At 43.5% G+C, this 12,291-nt stretch overlaps 1 protein-coding gene across 2 annotated transcripts in view; it reads left to right on the forward strand.

The window, feature by feature from the left end:
• The window catches only part of GRK5 (G protein-coupled receptor kinase 5), a 175,751-nt gene that overhangs the window by 129,374 nt on the left and 34,086 nt on the right, over positions 1–12,291 (forward strand). For both annotated transcript variants that reach the window (XM_081955663.1, XM_081955662.1), the window contains one exon: positions 10,569–10,669. In XM_081955663.1, the coding sequence (XP_081811789.1) occupies positions 10,569–10,669 (101 nt within the window). The remainder of the gene's footprint in view (positions 1–10,568; positions 10,670–12,291) is intronic.

Consider the following 12,291-nt stretch of genomic DNA (forward strand, 5'->3'; position numbering starts at 1 on the left):
GATACTGTTGAAAGAAATGTCCTTCTGGGTTCGGCTCCAAGTGGGGAAAAAGACACTGGAGACATGGAGGCTGCTTGGAAAGATGGTTTTAATGGTGGACAGGACCACATGGCTTGAGTCCTGAACAGAAAAGGTGATCACATGCTTCAATGTTGGTGGAGAAGAAGAGAAGGCCGAGGGAGGGGCTTGCTAGGCTTTTTATAACCTGTTCAGTCCCACCTCTCTTGTTTCCTGTTCCTGTGTAAGAAATGTATTCTGATTGGTTGTCAGACTCACATGGGCCCATGCAGGGGCAACTCTCTAGGCTGAGTCCAGGTTTGGTTGAATTCTCAGAGTTCTCAGATGCCATGTGGTCAGTTGAATAAAGTGCCAATATTATCATGCCTTAATCCCATCCCCCTGGAGCTGAAGGGGAGAACTCTTTATTATGTAAAGTGGACTAGCTTGGCCTTCTTAATGGCCCATTGACAAAGTGGGGATGGGCAGGAAGCTGCAGGAATTTACTTTGTGTTTAAAATGTGTTTCTCCCTTTTTCACATCCAGGAAAATATAATATTCTGCCTTTTCAATATTTCCTAGGATATTTCATTTTTCTGGGAGAGGGCTGGGTGATAACTTTCCACAATACAAAAGGAGGGAATTTATTCTTTGGTCTGTGCCTTCTCATGCCAAATTCTGTATCAACGCAATAACTTTAGAAAGCAGGAAATGAGAATTTAATTCTTTCTTCCTTACAGACTACGTGTGTGCATCGTGTGCAAAAATTTGGTAGATGCAACAGCCGGTGCTTCCTCAGTTACCTGGTTCCTCCTACCATTACAAAGGAATACTTGACACTCAAATCAAGATCAAAGTAGCATTAGATGACAGATTCATGAATGAATAGTTTTTTGGGGGAAAGAAGCATAGAGGGTGCAAAGAGGTTTCCCTGCAAATTCTGTATTCATCTGTATTTAAGATGTACTGTATTTTTAGGACTATAAGATGCACTCCCCCCCCCCCCCACCAAAGTGGGTGAAAATGTCTGTATGCCTTATATAGTGAATATTGCATCAGCTGGAGGGGTTGCCATACTTCAGGGGAGGAGAAGAGAATTGGTGCAGCGGGGACAACAGGCAGCAGCCATCCCCGCTGCCTGGAACAGCTGATTTGTGGTATTCTGGGAGGCCGATTCAACTGCCAATTGACTGCAAAGGCTCCAATGTTCCCTGGCTGAGGCAGCAACACAGAGATGGGATTCAGCCAGTTCAGCTGAACTGGTTGTTCACTTTGTGTGCAGTTTGGAGAACCGGCTGATCCCACCACTGGCTGCCCTGGGCATGCTCTATGTCTGCCTGCCCTGCACGAGTTCATCTAGCAGTTCACCAACTGCCTGCCGGCCCTCCACAAGTGCGCCCTTCCCAGCCTCCGTGGTGGACTGTGGCATCGGGTGAGCCCAGAGACAGAAAGAGAGAGAGGTATGAATGGCTTCCAGTGCCAGAGAGGGCAGGCAAGGGAGGTTGCCAGGTTGCTGCCGCCTTTCATTGGGGCGTGTGTTGCAAGATGGGGCTCCTCTTGCCATCCCTTTTCCCCCATCGTTGGGCATGGCATGACTTCCTTCCCCTCACTTATCCATCAATGCAATTTGGGGGTGGCAGGTAGGTGGGGTCGGGGGGGAGGAAGGGTAACCAACTCCTGAGCTTACTGGCTTCTTTCTGGCAGCTCTTCTCTGCCTTTCAGTGTCAGCCATAAAGATGAGTCTTTTGTGGGCAGAAGAGTTGCACTGCAATGGAGAAATGGACAAGGAAGGAGGCTACTTTCTCCTCTTTCTTTACTCCTCCTCTTTCCCTCATGCTGGCCTCTCTATTGCAGCACAGCATCGAGTGGGCGATCCCAGTTGCCTGGCTAATAGGAGACTTGCAGGAGACTTGCTGGATGCTTTTGCAGTACCTCTGGCAGCAATGGAACACAGAGATACTGGGGAGGGAGAGAGGCAATCCCAGTTGCTTGGATCATTGGAGCAAGCGTCCATTTAAGCAAGCATCCAGAAAATGTGCATCAGGAAGGTCTCGTCTGCTCACTTGGCACCTTTGAAATCTTAAATCTGACTACCATTCCAATCAGCCATTCCTTTATTTTTACTTTCACACACACATATACATACCGGTACATGGGAATGTAAGAGGGCAAGTCGGAAACAAAATATTGTCCTATGAATAGTGCCTAAGAAAGTGTCCTCTAATAAAGTGTCCTCTTTATGAACTCTCCCCTATAAAGGTGAAACCTTAAACATGTCACCCATAATAGTATGTCTGCAGCAGATCCCCTAAAATAGTATGTCATTCCTTGACGTTCTCAGATACAGAGTTCCCATAGCAATAAAGGACACACACTGACAGTTCTTTCTTGTAGAAAAAATACTACAATACCCCCTCACGCTACATACAAGGATGTCAAACCAGAAAAGACTAGCATATAAAATTTCTTTTAAACTGGAAGTTGTAAAATATGCTGAAGAACATGGAAACAGAGCAAAAGAGACATTTCTGTGCCACCTCCAACTGAAAAAATGATAAGAGAGTGGAGGAAACCGGTGGATCAGCTGAAAAAGTAAAAGATAAAAGTAAGCATAATTTTCGTGGGCTTGCTGCAAAGTGGCCACACAGTTAGAGGTGGACATGAAAGAATGGATCACACATCACCGGAACAAAGGCTTCGCAGTTTCTGCAAAAATGGTAATATATGAATATGCATTGCTGTAGAGAAAGGCATTCAGGATTTTAATGGAACACCATTGTGGTGCTACAAATATATGAGCCGACATGGTCTTGCTATGCGCACCAAAACTAGAATTGCGGAAAAAATGCCAAAAGAATATGAATCTAAGATTCGGTCTTTTCATACATTTGTAATAGATGCTAGGAAGAAAAATAATTTTGAAATTGGTCAGATTAGGAATATGGGTGAAGTCCCACTAACCTTTGATGGGCCATCTAATAAGTGTTGATCTGAAAGATGCCAAAAGCATAACCGTGAAAAGCTCAGGACATGAGAAAACACATTATACGGTCGTGTTATCCTGCTCTATTATCCTGCTATACAGATGGCACCAAATTGCCACCCATGTTAATTTTCAAAAGGAAAACCTTTCCAAAAGAAGTGATTCCACAAGGAGGAGTTGTGCATGTTCATGAGAAAGGATGGATGGATGAAAATGGAATGAGAGCAAGTGTTGAAAAAGACACTATAGTCTGGATGACACTAAACCATAACTTTAGGGGTACAGATGTGGCCTGCAAAATCTGGACATTCGCTATATTCAATATATCAAGAACTAGAATTTATAGGACAACTTTGCTGCCATTTTAGTGGTCATCCAGTTTTTTGCTTCACAGCTATGGTAGCTCCATATATATGTTTTGTGTCTCTGTTTTTTTAGCTTGCTATGTGAATTTAACCACTATAATTTAGTGTATTGTATCAACGCAATCAATTATTGTCAGATGAAATAAAATAAAATAAAGCATGATGTAACTTAGGGTATTTAATGAAGTCAAGAATTGTCTTTGGACAAGAAAATAAATGACTTGGAACATGGGCTATTTAATCCCATTTCAGTAAATTGTCATTGTGCAATTAGATGCTGAAGCACTTGTCACCTACTTGGTGGCATTGGCCATCCTGACTTACGATTTTAAAAGCTGTCATCTGACACAGGTGGAGACCGCCAGATTTAAAAAGCTAGGCAACACTGTAATATGTGGGAAAGACTTGGTTGTGGTTTTGCTATTGCAACATAGTGTATTTCCATAACCCTGCGTGCCAACAGAGCCAATAATATAGGGCAAAAAGCCATATCAAGAGTTTGTTTTTCTACATTTTATAGAAAAGAAGCACAATCACTTTTATTTGTCTCATCCTCAACATCTTTTCTAGCTAGACATTTAGACTATTTGAGATATGCTTATATGCCACATGATATTTCTGTACTATGCATGCATGGTGCTTAACTGCTTCTCCCTATTTCCTCCATAATGGGATAGGTATGTGCAGGAATAGAATGGTTGCATTGAAAGTAATACTTTTGGAATAGGTCATTTAGGCCAACCTCGTGTTCAGTGCAGGGGTCAGGGCAGTGCAGCGAACCATACTGAAGCATACTAGGCTCCACTTGAGGGCTGGAGGGATATGAAGGAAGGAAGGCTGATTTCCGAAAACTAGTGGTCTTGTTTTCAATCTGCAATGAGATCTTCTATTAATTCATTAATTCAGTTCAGTTAATCAATTCATATGTTCCATGCAAAAAATAAATGTTCAGGAATTTCAATTTTGTTTGTAATTTTTCTCTGATAATTCAGACATTAAGAAATTTGATCTTTGTGTATGTGTAACGTGAATGTTAATATTACAGTTGTGCAGTTTTTGGACTCAAGAGAAAAGGGTGCTTTGTTGGCAACCTCTCAGAACAGCTGCATTTTTTCCTGTGATTGGGTAACTGCCCTCTACAGCTGTAAAGCAATCATGGGAAAATAAATGTTTGGTTTAAGGGTTGTTGACTCTCCCCCCACCCCCAATCTAAAGCATAACATAGTCTAATTAATACCAACATTGTTGATACAATTGCCTCAAATAGCATTGCAATGTGTGCTGTGTTATATTAAATAAGTAGAAAGCGCCTTATGAAAGGTATGACTTTGCAAGTATTACAATCCGTTACCAGCAGACAATAAGCTATTAACTCGTGTCTAAGAGTCTATGGGGCAGAAATACGAAATCATCTACAACAGTGGCCTCAGGCAGCATGGGGGACTGGAGAGAAAGAGGTTTTTCCAAGGACCAGAGGGGGTGTGGTTTTGCGGGCTGCCTGCATCCCGCGGATGGGGCTTTGCTTGTTTGTGTGGCCCAGTTTCTGGCATGCTGCGGCCCAGTGCTGGTCCACAGACTTGGATTGGGGATCCCTGATCTGCAGTATATAGAAATATTCATTAAAATTAAGTATCAAAATTTCTATTGTGCCACTCTTATTGCGTCCGCTGATAACCGCCCTGCCGCCCTGTTTCGGGTGACCCGCTCTCTCTTATCACAGAGGACGCGGGAAGCCCCTTTACAGGGCAGAGCAGAGGAGTTTGGGGAATATCTGCAGGACAAAATCGCTCAGATCCGGAGCGGATGGGCCCCCTTCAGTGGACCAGAGGAGCCGCCAACAGTGAGTCTTGTGAGACCATTCTGGGAGGAGTTTGATTCTGTTGCCCCCGAGGATTTGGATAGGTTGCGTGGACGGCTGCGACCGACCACATGTTTAATGGACCCGTGTCCCTCCTGGTTGGTACTGGCATCCTGGGAAGTGACACGAGGCTGGCTACTGGGCTTGGTGAACGCCTCTTTGAGCGAGGGGTCCTTACCTCCCGCCTTGAAAGAGGCGGTGGTGAGGCCCTTACTAAAGAGGCCTTCCCTTGACCCGATGGAGCTAGCTAATTATCGTCCAGTCTCCAACCTTCCCTTTTTAGCGAAGGTTGTAGAGAATGTGGTGGCACAGCAGTTTCCACGACACCTTGAGGAATCCGAATATCTAAACCCACGCCAGTCCGGCTTCCGGCCCGGACACAGCACGGAGACGGCCTTGGTCGCATTGGTCGATGATCTCTGGAGGGCCGGAGATAGGGGTTGTTCCTCTATCCTGGTCCTATTAGATCTCTCGGCGGCTTTTGATACCATCGACCATGGTATCCTATTGCGCCGGCTGGGGGGGATGGGAGTTGGAGGCACCGTTCTGCGGTGGTTCGGCTCCTACCTCTCCGACCGGACGCAATGTGTGTTGGCAGGGGGGCAGAAGTCGACCCTAAGGCCACTTACTTGTGGGGTGCCTCAGGGGTCGGTCCTCTCACCCCTTCTGTTCAACGCATATGTGAAGCCGCTGGGGGAGATCATCCGTGGTTTTGGGGTGGAGTATCATCTGTACGCTGATGATACGCAGCTGTACATTTCCACCCCAGACCACCCCAACTAGGCTGTCGAGGTGATGACCCGGTGTTTGGAAGCCGTCGGGGTCTGGATGGGGGACAACAGACTCAAGCTCAACCCCTCCAAGACTGAGTGGCTGTGGCTACCGGCACCCCAGTTCAGTCAGTTGATTCCATCACTGACCATAGGGGGTGAGCAATTGCCCCCTGTGGAACGGGCGCGCAATTTGGGCGTCCTCCTAGATGCCCGGCTGTCAATGGATGCCCATGTGGCAGCCGTGGCAAGGGGGGTGTTCCACCAGGTTCGCCTGGTGCGCCAATTGTGCCCCCTACTGGACCGGGATGCCCTACGCACGGTCACTCATGCACTGGTGACGTCTTGGCTGGACTACTGCAATGCCCTCTACATGGGGCTTCCCTTGGGACGCACTCGAAGACTGCAGCTAGTCCAGAACGCAGACGCGCGGGCTATTATGGGGAGTACTAGGTACTCCCACGTAACACCGCTCCTGCGCGAGCTGCACTGGCTGCCTGTGGTCTTTCGGGTGCGTTTCAAGGTGTTAATTACCATCTTTAAAGCGCTCCATGGCTCAGGACCTAGATACTTGCAGGATCGCATCCTACCACACACTTCCCTGCGACCGATTCGCTCTCACAGGGAAGGACTCCTCCGGGTGCCGTCCACTAAGCGATGCCAACGGGCGGCGCCTAGGAGTAGAGCCTTCTCTGTGATGGGCCCAACCCTCTGGAATGACCTCCCCCCCGATATCAGAACCACCACCGACTTCCGCTCCTTCCGACAAAAACTGAAGACTCACCTGTTCCGTTTAGCCGGCCTGGCCCATTCATAGTCTTATTCTACCTCCTGGCAGATATTTTAATTGGGTATTTTTAGGGTTATTTAAATATTGTTTTTAACTGCTTTGCTTTATGTACAGTTTCTTATTGCCTCCTCTTTTATGTTTGTATTTTCTATCTATTTATGTGTTTTATCTGACTGTACACCGCCCCGAGTCCCTTTGGGGAGAGGGGGCGGTATAAAAGTCCAAATAAAGTAAGTAAATAAAGTAAGTATTTGGCTGAATTGGATGCCTCCTTTCAACATCTATCATGTCACTGTTTCTGGTTTGAATTTAGTAAATATTCCAGGATTTGCTTACCTGAATTGATCTCCTAAGACAGCGATTCTTTTTTGGCTCACGTGCCACAAGTGGGGGGAGCGCGGGGGGGTCGTGTGCGGGCGTGCCGCACCCATAATGCAACGCACGATCCCCCAGTGCACATGCGCGCACAACGCACCCCCCCATTTTTACATGCTTTTTTTGCCCTCCCCAGGCTCCAGAGGCTTTATAGGAGCCTGGGGAGGGCGAAAAGAGCCTCCTCCACCACCCCCGGAGGCCCTCCGGAGGCTTCAGGGACCGTCTGGAGGCTTCCCTGAAGCCTTCGGAGCGCTTAAAACCACCCTCCGAGCAAACTTCCGGTTTGCTCGGAGGGTCGTTTTAAGTGCTCCGAAGGTGTCATGGAAGCCTCCAGATGGTCCTTGAAGCCTTCGGAAGGCTTAAAATGATCCTCCGAGCAACCCGGAAGTCACTTCCGGTTTGCTCGGAGGGTGGTTTTAAGCATTCTGAAGCCTTCAGGGAAGCCTCCGGACTGCCCCTGAAGCCTCCAGGGGGGGCAGGGGGGGCTCTTTTCGCCCTCCCCAGGCTCCTATAAAGCCTCTGGAGCCTGGGGAAGGCGAAAAATAGCTTTTAAAAAGGTGAACTCAGCTGGCCAGCGCACGCAAATGGCTCCGCGTGCCACTTAGCAATGGAATTCTAGTTCCACTTGTGGCACGCGTGCCATAGGTTCGCCATCACTGTCCTAAGATAATAAATGTTTGATCTGGCTACTTGAATTTTCAGAAAAGGACAGTAATCTAGATTAGGAAATTGAAAGATAATGCAGAAGACAAAAACAAACATTTCAATAAACCAGCCTGGAAAAGGCAGTGTCAAAGTTGTCTATCATTAAGTCTTCTTGAATGATAAGTAAATTATTGGAAGTTCTCAACTTTGGGAAAGGTTTGTTTGTTTGTTTAGTGATGTCTCAACCAGCCTTCTGTGTTGTTTTTCTCGTAGCCTTTTAGGTTCACAGACTGTACTAATTGGAGTTCAAGCTTAACTTGAACCAAGCTTTTCAAGAATGTTGCTTGTTGTTTTTATTTGAGATGTTCTCAAAATATTTTGTAAGCAGAATCGTTAATACTAGAAAGTCAGGAATATAATTTTGGACAATCCTTTCTCCCCCCCTCCGTGATCTATAATTGGAACTGTACTACCTGCAGCTCTCTATGAAATTCTGGGAAAGGATTCAGCAATTTTATCTCTCTCCATCAATACATACCACACTTCAATTTCTGAAATGATGACAAATGACTTGAAATGTTGTGATGTATTGTTGGACTAAATAACATTTCTTCCTGCAGAACCTAATTAAATTTGGCCTGCAACAGAAACACAATTACATATGGAAACCATTTCTCAAAAGCATCTATTTCTTAAATACTTGGAATAAGAAATGGAATATAACATTACTTGCCAGTGATATAACTCATCCCCTTGACTGCGTTCTTGTAGAATAAAGCAAACTCTGGTTTACAGCCACAAAAAATTATTAGCTGGTGCTTTAAATGAAAAAGAAATATAAATATTTTGTCAGATTTCTCCATTTTCATTATTTGCAAAAACAAATACATAGGCACACATGCACACAATTAGTTCCCTATTTCAGTCATTTGAAATTTCATCAAAATAAAAGTGATAATCTAAATTTGTCTTAATTAATAAAATTTATGCAAAAAATACAGTTGCATTACTTGTCCTTGTCCAAGCTAAAGTAAGAGTGACTATGCAAGTCCAAATGCAGGAAATATGCATAAGAAGAAGAAGAAGAAAGTAAACGTGGAAAGATAATTTGAAATATATTTATTATTATTATTCAGATGGCTGGCAAGGCTTCAGTTTATACACCTAACCATGGCTGCAGTTACTGAGATTGTGAATAATGACATTTTTCTCCTCGTACACTCTATATGGACAACACATTTAGGAAGTACCATGTTGTGGAAAGCTAGTAACATGTCTTTAAATGTAATTGAATTATGTATGATTAGGAGTTGAGTTTTATTTTACTTATCTTCCCTTCCCTTCCGAATTATTCTCTCTGTTTCCTGATAAGTGTGTTTTCTAAACCTTCTATTAAGCCAGGCAAATAAACTTTCTACAAAGACATAGGAAAGTTTATTTTCATGCATAGAATCTATATGGTATTAATTTACATGAGGTATCTGAATTGGACTTTTAATATGTACTAAATGTCTAAATGTGAATGAATGAAACATTGCACAATTTCAACTGATTCATGTTATACTGATTATAAACTATTTTAGCTTAAGTTTAATATTTATTTGATTAGTCGTGTTATATATCTTATCTTTATAACTATTTCCCATAATTCATAATATTTTAGAAAGCTGTAGCTTTTGTGACATTTTAAATTCCCAGTTTATTTATTGTATTACATTCTTTTCTCATTTTTATGTTTTATTTTGTATTTGTTTTTTTTAAAGTATTCAATAAAGGAATAAAGAAAAGAGTTTATTTCTATTTACACTGCTTAGCAAATGTTCAGCAATGTATCACATAATGGTATCAATCCAGGGGTTGCTTTTCTCTTTTTAGATAGTGTGCTAGGATTATTATTTGTTTAAAAGAAAAAGTTGACTCATGCTTGTAAACAAAAGAAAAATATCCACAGATTGACTCAGAAAGAAAAAAAACCAGACATTTCATAAAAAAATATTTTTTTGAAAAATGCTGTTTGTTTCATGACTTCATAGTGGAAAAGTTATTGCCTGGATTCTGCCCTTTTTTTTTTTTAACGATAGAAAGTTGAATGGAAGTTTCTGTGAAGTGTGAAACCTTATTTAGGTTTACAAAAACTGTAAATGAAGACATACACCCCTCCCTAAAAATACATAAAAATTGTATTTTTGATCAAATAGAAAGTAGGTAATTTCAGTACACCATGTACTCACAAAGCAAAGATGAAATGAAGAACTGTACTCAACTTTTTGTGGAAAGAAATATCATAGCAAAAACAGGGAATCTTGATCGTACTATTTGTAAAAATGTATATGTCATGGTACATGAATATGGAATCAGAACTTAATACAAATCTTTAAAATACTAAGCATTATAATAACTGCTTCATATGAAGAATGCAGAATCATCCACCTTGCTACACTATCCTTGGCTATCTGATTTAGAAAACTGGACATGTCGCATACACAACAGAGAGGTGTTGTGTGTTTTGTGTGTGTATGTTCTCTGCCCTAATGATTTCACCAAACTGCTCAGAAGGCTAACAAACGGTTGTCCCAAAGTGATGCACACTGGCTGAATCCTACCACTGAGTATAACCTCACTGGAATTGTTAGCTTGAAGCAGCATAGATGTCTCAATAATAAATAAATACGAATATTATTTTTGTATATTTTATTATATCTTGGTGCCTAAATGTATTTGGATGTCAGGGAAATACTTTCTCCAGCTATATAATGAACTGATGATTCTCTCTACTTTTTCATAGTCTCCAGTTTATGTAGCGGAAGCCAGTCAAGATCTTGTACAGCAGATAAAAGAAAAACTTGAAAACAGCCCATGTAAAGAGCTGTTCTTACCCTGTGTAAAGTAAGTGGACTGGCATTAAAGATCATTTTATTTTGTTGTTGATTTACATAAGACTTTTTTTTGTAAATATGTTCTCAATATTAGGCTCTTTGTTATAATTTAACCTTACGAATATGAAAAGCATTCCATGCAGAGACTCAGATTATTTTGAATGGTTGATGTCTAGATCAAAAGTTAGGTTTTATCTGGATATCAACTTGAGATATACTGTAGGTAGTCTTAAACTTCAGACCAAAGTGGAACCAGAATTCCATTGCTAAGCAAGGAGTTGTGAAGTCAGTCCTGCCCAATTTTACAGTTTTTTTTGCCATGGCTGCAGTGGCGGATTGCAGGCGGTTTGCCCTGGTACGGGCGTATCGGAGCCTGCCCGGAGCACCGGGTACCGCTCCGCTCCGGTGCTCCGGAGGGCCCACCAAGCTGCCCGTGCTCCTTAACAGTCTTTAAAGTCTTCGGCGCTTCCATGCACGTGCATGGCGCGTACAGCATCTGCACAACGCTCCACCAAGCAGCTGCAGCATCGCGGAGGCTAGTGGAGGCGTCGCTGAACGGTAAGATGAATGCTCGCACTGCATGCGTCCATGTGGACGCCGCCGGGCCTGTACTGTAACCCATCACTGCATGGCTGTTAAGTGAATCGCTCCAGTTGTTAAGTGAATCCTGCAATTATTAAGAGAAGCCAGTTTCCCCATTGACCTTGCTTGTCAGAAGCAGCTGAGAAGGTCACAAATGATGATCATGTGACCCAAGGATGCTGCATCCATTGTAAATACATGCCTAAATTTTGCTTATGTGAGACTACAACAGTTGTAAGTGTGAGAACTGATCATAAGTCAGAACAGAACAAAATAACAGAATTGGTCAGAATCTTGGAGCTCTTCATTCCAAATTCTGCTCAAGCAGGAAACTCTATACAATTTCAGACAAAATAGTTGTCCAATCTCTTTTTAAAAACTTCTAGTGATAGAGTACCCACGACTTCTTGAAGCAAGTCCTTCGCTTTTTTCCATGCTGCTATAACTTTGAATGGCCACTAAACAAATGGTTGTAAGTCAAGGACTGCCTTATGTATGTTCTAGTCCTGTGATGGCAAACCTATGGCATGTGTGCCAGAAGTAACACACAGAGCCATCTCTCTGGGCACGCGGGCACCTGCGCAACGCTCCGCCAAGCAGCTGCAGCATCGCAGAGGCTAGTGGAGGCGTCGCTGAACGGTAAGATTGCCCATTGCTCTCCCGGGTTCCAGTGTGCTGGCTAGCTGGTCTTCATGCGTGCGATAGTGCCAGAAACTGGAAGACCAGGTGAGAGGTGCGCATGCACAGGCCGGAAACCGGAAAATCATCTTCCCCGCACGTTCATGTGCACTGGACAGCTGCTTTTCCAGTTTCCAGCACACACACACACAAAGTCCCGTTTCAGCACTCAGTGCCGAAAAGGTTTGCCAACACTATTCTAGTCCAAAGATATTCCAGGGTGGAATGTGCGAGTAAAACAGGAAGTGCACAGTGAATGAAAGCAGGTAAAAGAAAGGAAGGTGAAGACAGGAAAAGGCTAGCCAGGCCAGGCCCTAAGACAGACATAGCAGTTGACCTGAAGGAAGGTGCTGAATTGATTCCCTCCAGATG

Source organism: Natrix helvetica (genome assembly GCF_964273705.1).
Source record: "Natrix helvetica genome assembly, chromosome: 5".
Taxonomy (NCBI): Eukaryota; Metazoa; Chordata; class Lepidosauria; order Squamata; family Natricidae; genus Natrix; species Natrix helvetica.